The sequence below is a fragment of the Salvia splendens genome, chromosome 9 (assembly GCF_004379255.2).
Source record: "Salvia splendens isolate huo1 chromosome 9, SspV2, whole genome shotgun sequence".
NCBI classification, from domain to species: domain Eukaryota; kingdom Viridiplantae; phylum Streptophyta; class Magnoliopsida; order Lamiales; family Lamiaceae; genus Salvia; species Salvia splendens.
Window position 1 is genome coordinate 18,345,762 of NC_056040.1, and position 8,082 is coordinate 18,353,843.

The 8,082-nt window shown below is 36.5% G+C and overlaps 1 protein-coding gene across 6 annotated transcripts; it reads right to left on the reverse strand.

The window, feature by feature from the left end:
* Positions 1-84: 84 nt before the first annotated feature.
* Positions 85-3,567, reverse strand: LOC121747932. 6 transcript variants are annotated; one of them, XR_006039381.1, is made up of 5 exons: positions 3,071-3,567; positions 1,328-1,572; positions 892-1,166; positions 621-819; positions 85-300 (listed from the first exon to the last, which is right to left on the reverse strand). XR_006039381.1 is itself a non-coding variant. In XM_042142096.1 (2 exons), exons 1-2 carry the CDS (start codon positions 3,463-3,465, stop codon positions 1,482-1,484), a joined length of 498 nt encoding a protein of 165 aa, XP_041998030.1. In that variant the 5' UTR covers positions 3,466-3,567; the 3' UTR covers positions 1,217-1,481. The 6 variants fall into 6 exon arrangements, 2 of the variants coding, with proteins under 2 accessions (XP_041998030.1, XP_041998031.1); XR_006039382.1 differs by adding an exon at positions 2,272-2,338 and having other exon boundaries at positions 85-819; XR_006039380.1 differs by having other exon boundaries at positions 85-819.
* Between the last annotated feature and the right edge of the window lie 4,515 nt (positions 3,568-8,082).

Below are 8,082 nucleotides of genomic sequence, written 5' to 3' on the forward strand. Positions count from 1 at the left end.
TAACGTATATAAAGAATCAATACTACTATATACACATACTGATAAAAGATATTAGTTATTATGGAATAATTTTGGAAAGGGAAAGAAAAAACAAGTATTTGTATTGAAGGGTTTTGAGGAGCCTAATAAATAAAATGACAACTCTATTATACATTCTATGATTAATCTTCTATTTAATAAAATGCAATTATTCCATTGATGAAATAAATGAACATACATCCAAATTGATGACCCACACATGTGAGCATCAGGGAGAAAACGTGATGGGGGAACTTCTTGCTTCTAATCTTTTTCTCGTTTCTACAAGAAAAAAGTTGATACTATTAAAATTTTGAAGATCATGTCATATAGTACTAAAGTTGGGGACACGTGTATCATGAGAAAAATAATACTCACTCTTATTTCAAAGTAAAATCATTTGCCATTTTGATACATCTCATCAAATTAGTAGGTATTTTTTGAAAGAATTCATTGCACACTAATGATTTGTATCTCATTATTATTAATACTAATTCAATCACTTTTCCGTTTTCTCTTTTATATTTTACTAATTTTAATTTAACAGACTGCTCATACTGTGAAAATTATTTTTCAAGAAAGCTAAGGTTGTGTTTACTTACCTGGATGAATTCTCCTTTCTGAAAGTTTGATAAAAAGATGTGGCCGTCTACATTTTATGTCTTTTCATGGTTGATATGGGACCTTCGGAACATAGTGATTTTCCAGAAACTCAACCCTAGTTGGAATAAGGAAAAGAAGCGTCTATTTTGACAGCTGGTATGTGGATCAGAGGTTGATGTTCGACCTTTCCTTTTTCACCTAATCAGGTTGTAGATGATTTTATCAACATTAGAAGGTTGAAAGAACCAAAAAATCCAAGAAAAAGCATACCTCAGTGACATATTGGAGGTGTCGGTGTATGTTTTCACTCTTTCACCCTTCTTTTGGGTAATGCAGTTGCTTTTGCTGCCTTTGGCTTTCTCTTGTTCTTGTTGGTGGGACATCTTTTTACTGCACATGTTTGTTGATGCTCTCTGTGCTTTGCTTCTTAGAGCATCCACAATGGGGCGCCCTATAGTCCGCCCTATAGGGTGCCCTATGCTCCGCCACATCAGCATTCTATCCTCATATCCTTCCACCTGCAATGGGACGCCCTAACGTCCGCCCTATAGGTTTCACTACTATTTTATTAATTAATTTTTTATGTTTTCAAATATGTCATGCAAAATTATAAAAAAAAACACTACGATTAAAGGCAAATCCTACATTACTAATAAATTTTTTTTACAAGAGTTAGAAATAAAAAACAAAATTCACTAAATCCTACATTACTAGTTCATTCCCAGCTTGCGGCGCAGATCATCGATCATCCACTTGAGGTATTCGGCTTTGGCCGGGTCCTGGCACTGCATGAGGGCGTGGTGCGTGTCCAACAACGTCCTCCGGTTGGCGGCCGCCACCAACTCCATGTCTGACAGCCCTTACGAATCCGTACTAAAATCGGGATCGTACTGGGTGTTGGAGTCAAAGGGCCGGTATTCAGAGTCTGCACCCGGCCACCGTGCACCACCACTGAACATCAAACTATTCAGACTTGGGTAATTACCGGGATTCATTTTATATAAGTGAAATAGAGAATGATGAATGAAAGAGTGAAATGTTGAAGAGTGAAAGGAATGGTGGTGTATATATAAAAATTTTGAAGAATTAAAAAAAATAAAATAAGGAAAACGTGTTGCATCGTCCGCGGTATCGTTCGCCTCGCCCGCAGTGGGACGGACGATACCGCGGACGATGCATGGTTGAAGCCCTATCGTATGCGGATGAAGCATAGGGCGCGGACGATGGATGTGCCATCGTCCGCATGGCTACAGTGGCGGACGATAGTCCACCCGATGCATCGGGCGGACTATCGTCATCCCCACCGTGGATGCCCTTAGGTCTTTGTTTGTTTTGTGAGGTTTGTGGGGTGTTTGTAATAGCCCCCAAACCTATGCATTTCTTAGTTTTCTTTTGGTGTGTCTCTGGTTCGTTTGTACTTTTGGAGTCTTAGCTCACCATTTTTTCATGATTTGAGCATGCTTCAATCTTATAAATATAAAGAAAAATGTTTTAAAAGAAAAATGTATTTGATGACTTGACCAAACTATCGTTATTTTTTTATGCTGCATATAATAGCATCTGGTGTTCAATCCCAATATAATGTTTACTCTCTCTATATATATATCTTTTAAATTAATATTACAAATAAACAAAAACAGACACACTCACACTAATATTTAAGTGATTGGACTCCGATATTTAATTGGAGAAGAAGCGCCATACCTACAGATTGCACCTGGCCGTTGTTTCATGTAAATTATGGAAAATAAGCCAAAGTAAAACTCATTGTTATTATCATTATTTCAAAAAATAATTGCACACACGTCTTTATCTTGACTAAATTCTGTGTGACTTCCTAAAAGATGTGAAAATTGATATGCCACCAGTTATCCACAAAAAATGAGTCACAAGAAAAAGATGTTAAACTCCTACTTGGATAAATAAGATAAAAGATGACTCCATTTTTGTGCACACTCATACTACTAATCTTCCATTAGTTAGAAATTAATCTCTTCAAAGTTCACAGCTCATTGGTTTAAGATCCCTTCACTGACTTGACTAGATTAACCATAAATTAAAACATTGATCAAAATCAACAACTTATTTGTAGTTTCCTGGTATATTGTGATTAATACATGGTTTAATACTACATAAATATATATGACTTGCGAACTTTTTTGAGTTGATGGACCTACATTTATGAATATGAATACTATCGGTATGTGTTTACTACACGTTGAAATTGTTTTATTTTCTGTGATAGTACTATATATTAATTAACAAAATATCTCGTGAGCTTAAAATAAATGAATTAGGTTGAAAACAGGGTTTAACTATGAAAATTAACCTCTTAATTACACTACAACCAAAGCAAATCAACATGAAATCCAAGTGGAAACTCCAATAAAACACTTAAATATCCAAATTAAATAAATCAAGAAATAATTACATTGCAGCTGAATCTTACTTGGAGTAATACATTGCATCTAGATTTTGAAGGATATCAAATAGGTTTGGGGAAATCCCCTCAATCATCATCGGCGACGCAACGTCATCGTAGTCCGACACGGCGGATCTGACGGCCGCCGGGTCGGACTCCTCCCATTCATCCACTTTACCACTAAACTGCCCCAACTTTGTGACTTGTCCCTTCTCCGAGGCTGCATGAACATTGCCCTCCTCCGCCGCGGCCGCCTTCACCGCCTCCACGTCAGCATCTTGGCCGGTGAGTTCTTGCACAAGTGACCGGAACTCCAAGGCACTTGCCTCGAACTTGATAGGGTTTGTGATGTAGACAACCTTAAGTGGCTGTCTTTTCTTTATCTTTGGGCTCTTGTTTGTCTTTTTTGGGATTCTTTCCATTTTTCTGAAATGAAGAAATGAAGTGGGATTTGTTTATATATATAGAAAACCTAGAAATGAAGTCAAGAGACTTGCCTATCTTTTTTTCTTTCTTTTTCTCAAGTTTCTTGAAGAAGAAAGTGACATGTCTTATAGTAGTATTATCTATATATATAACAAATAATATTGGTTAGTAAAGGTATTGTTCAAGTTACTCTGCCGACATGTCAAGTATAGTATTGAAATAGTATTGCATCAAAATTTTCAATATTATGTGACGTATAAATAGCTGTTATAATGGCATTAAATGATCTAGTACAGTTTTTGTTACACAGTTTAAGTCCATGAGTCTGCCTAAAATTTATTGTAGGTAAATGGGATCAAAACTTCAAACTAATTAATAACAAAAATAATTCAAATAACAAGTTTTTACAATTTTCTAAATAGTATTAGTCGCCACAATATCGTTAAATATGTATTCTTCTGTCCATTTTATTTTAATTTCGGTTCACGTGCATGGTTTAGTTTAATTTTACTATAGTTCACTAGAATTGATTAAAATTAACTAGTTAGGTTTAATTATTACCCAAAATTGTTTATTTATAAGGGTGGGCATTTCATATTTACAAAATGTTGATTACGGCTAGTAATATCATTAAATAATTTCAATTTTTATATTACTAGTAAATGGTGACTGACACATCAGTATATAAATATTGGACAGAACCGCTGCGGTAGAGGGTGGACACAATTTGGCCACTTACCAAATGATGACACTTAGCATGATTTAATTGGTTTCACATATTTTTCAGATAATAAGATTTTTTATTTAAAATACAAACTAAAATATTCTATTTTTCTAAGTGTTTCACCCATTTCCTATTTTGTTAGGAATCCAATATTGTTTTACTAAATTCTCAAAATTTCTTGGAATCCATAGGTTGTTAATTATCGTAATCTTTAAAATGTTCATAGTGAAATTTTCATATTCTCGTAATGCAAGAAGAGGCAACTCACTGTTAATGGGTGATAAAAATAAAACGTGAAATATATTCTTCCCTATTTGTTGAAATGCAAAAGTTTTTTCACGTAACTAGTTTAGTTTGCAATTTTTTTGGCATTGGTGTCTTATACAGAAATTGGAAGGGTCTCAAAGCCTTTTATTTTCTTAAGTATTTTGGCTTTTCAACTTAAGGTAACCTCCATGTGGTTTATGGGGATCCTTAATGCCAAGACTTTTGAAGTGGTCTCTCCTATTCTATAAATAGGTGAGTTTGAGAGATGAGAAACATACCAACACCACAACAAGCATTCTATCTTCTCTAGCTCTCTACATCCTAGTTCACATATAGGAGCATTGTCTAGCTTGATTCTCGGAACTCCATCAAGTTCGCCGGTGCCTAGCGGGTTTGAGGTGCTTTTACACGCTAGGAGGAGGTCGTTTTATCTTTGGGGGCAATACGCTATTCCGTGAGCACTAGCCGGGGCGTAATTTGTCTTGCGGAAAGAGGGATTTCCTCGACTCAACTTATAAATTTGGCTTGCTTTATTTCCGTAGTAATTTTCATTCCTCTTTTTGTTGCAAGTTTTCTTTCGATTGTATTAGTTAGAGTACCGCCTATACACTGCTTGGGAATTTCTTCTCACTATTTCTAACAATCGCAAGACAAATTATTGTACTCTTCTAAGACAGGGTTATATCAATTGAAGTTGGAGAAAACATGAGCTTCAAAGCTGGAATGAAGAAACGAACAGTACCAATGTCATGAGCTACGAAATGGTTAATTCCTTGAGAATTGTGTTTATCGTTTGTCATTTGACAAGCAAGACCAATTTAGACTTGGTAGTAGTAATTGGGATGCATGGGTTGTTGAATATACCAATGCATATATGGTTCAATATAATTGTGTACTTATTGGTGGAGACAATATTGTGCAAATTATTTGAACGTGTTGTTATAAACTACAATGATCACGAGGTGGTCGTAATGGTCTCCGATGTGAACCATGGTAACAATCCAAATGAATGGTTTGTTGATACAGGTGTCACATGTCATGTGTGCTCTGAAAGAAGCGTTTTTTCTACCTACAAATCTGTTAGAGGTAGAAAAGTACGTATGGGAAACCAAGCCTCTTCTAAGGTGGTTGGTGTGGTAATGTGTTCCTAAAATTAGGATCTGGAAAAGTTCTTACCCTTAGGGATGTACTGCATGTCCCAGACATCCGAAATAATTTGGTGTCAGGCTCACTTCTAGTAAATCATGGATTTTCACTAGAATTTGAGTGTGAAAATGTTATATTGACCAAGTATGAAAAGTTTATAGGTGAAGGTCACCTAGTGAATGGGCTTTTTGAGCTAAATGTTACGGTCATTCACCGTGGAAAAGGAATAAGCAATAAGGAAGATGACACATCTTCTTATTTGCTTGAAAGCTCTTATTTATGGCATAATAGATTGAGACATGTAAATCTAAATGCTATAAAAAGATTAGTAAATCTTAATTTACTAAAAGTAGGTAAGTTTAACTCACAAGAAAGATGTGAAGTGTGTGTTGAAGCCAAAATGGCTAAACTGCCGTTCCATTCGGTAGAGCGAAGCACAAAACCTCTTGAATTGATCCATACATATGTATGTGATTTGAAATTTATGCAAACAAGAGGTGGTAAAAAGTATTCATCATGTTTATAGATGATTGCATAAGGTATTGTTACCATTACTTATTAAGAAGTAAAGATGAGGCAATTGAAGCGTTCAAAGACTTCAAAAATGAAGATGAAAATCAACTTAATTGTCGAATTAAGTGTGTTCGAAGTGATAGAAGTGGTGAGTATGTAGCGCCGTTTGCAGAATTATGTCATGCAAGTGGAATAATTCACCAAACCACAGCTCCATATTCTCCTCAATCAAATGGTGTTGCTGAACGCAAAAATCGAACACTAAAAGAGATGATGAATGCTTTGTTGATTAATTCAAGATTACCCCAGAACATGTGGGGGGAGGCTGTGTTAACAGCGAATCATATCCTGATCAAAATTCCACTAAAAAATAGGGATGTGACTCCTTATGAGTTGTGGAAAGGCAAGAAACCTTCGTATTCATACCTCAAAGTGTGGGGGTGCTTAGCGAAGGTAGAAGTGCCTCCTCCGAAACAAGTTGCAATAGGCCCTAAAACAGTCGATTGCATCTTTATTGGCCATGCACATAATAGTAGTGCATATCGTTTCCTAGTCCATAGGTCAGTTGTGCTTGGCGAGGCTGAAGGAACAACAATTGAGTCAAGAAATGTTATATTCTTTGAGAATGTGTACCCTTGCAAGAAGCAGGAGGATCGTTCTAGTGAAAGAATGATGGATGAATCCACTAGTTCTAATCCTCCAAAAATGACGAGGTCAAGTCCTGAGGATATAGAACCAAGACGTGGTAAAAGGGTTAAAGTTGCTAAGATATTTGGTCCCGACTTCATAACTTTTATGTTGGATGACGAACCAAAGTCAGTGGCGGAAGCTTTGTCTGGCCCAGATGCAGCGTGGTGGCAAGAAGCTATCAATAGTGAAATTGAATCCATCATGAGAAATAACACTTGGGTGTTAGTAGATTTGCCTGAAGGCTGTAAGGCTTTAGGGTGCAAGTGGATTCTGAAAAGGAAATATAAGCCCGGCGGTACTATAGATAAGTACAAAGCTCGCCTAGTTGTCCAAGGCTTTAAGCTGAAAGAAGAGCATGACTTTTTTGATACCTATTCACATGTTACGAGAATCACGTCCATTCGGGTGCTTCTTGCGATAGCTGCTTTGCACAATCTTGAGATTCACCAAATGGATGTGAAAACTGCGTTTCTGAATGGTGATCTGGAAGAAGAAATATATATGGAACAACCCGAAGGGTTTGTTGTGCCTGGGCAAGAGCATAAAGTATGCAAACTGGTAAAATCATTATATGGGTTGAAGCAAGCGTCGTTACAATGGCACTTGAAGTTTGACAATGTGATGTTGTCAAAAGGGTTCACTATCAATGAGTGTGATAAGTGTGTTTACATTAAGAACACAGTTAACGGTTTTGTTATTGTGTGTCTTTATGTAGATGATATGTTGATTATGGGCAGCAATAGTGCCATTATCAATGAATCTAAAAATATGTTGAAGAGAAATTTTGACATGAAAGATATGGGTTTAGCTGATGTGATTCTCGGAATCAAAATTAAAAGGAATCATGAGGGAATTGCTCTGACATAATCTCATTATATTGAGAAAGTGCTAAAGAAATTTCACTCGTTCGATTGTGAGCCAGCTAAAACTCCATTAGAACCCAACGTGCATTTGAGTAAGCACACAGGTGATCCTGTAGCTCAAGAAGAGTATGCAAAGGTCATTGGAAGTTTGATGTTTATCACAAACTGTACTCGACCTGATCTTGCTTGTCCTGTAAACAAGTTGAGCCGATTTACGAGCAATCCAAGCAAGGAACATTGGAAAGCTCTGTGTAGAGTTTTGAGATACTTAAAGTATACTATTAACTTTGGGTTGCATTACACAAGATATCCCCAAGTACTTGAAGGGTACTGTGATGCAAATTGGATCTCTGATTCAAAAGACTCATTTTCGACAAGTGGGTATGTGTTCACTGTGGGGGGTGGTGCTG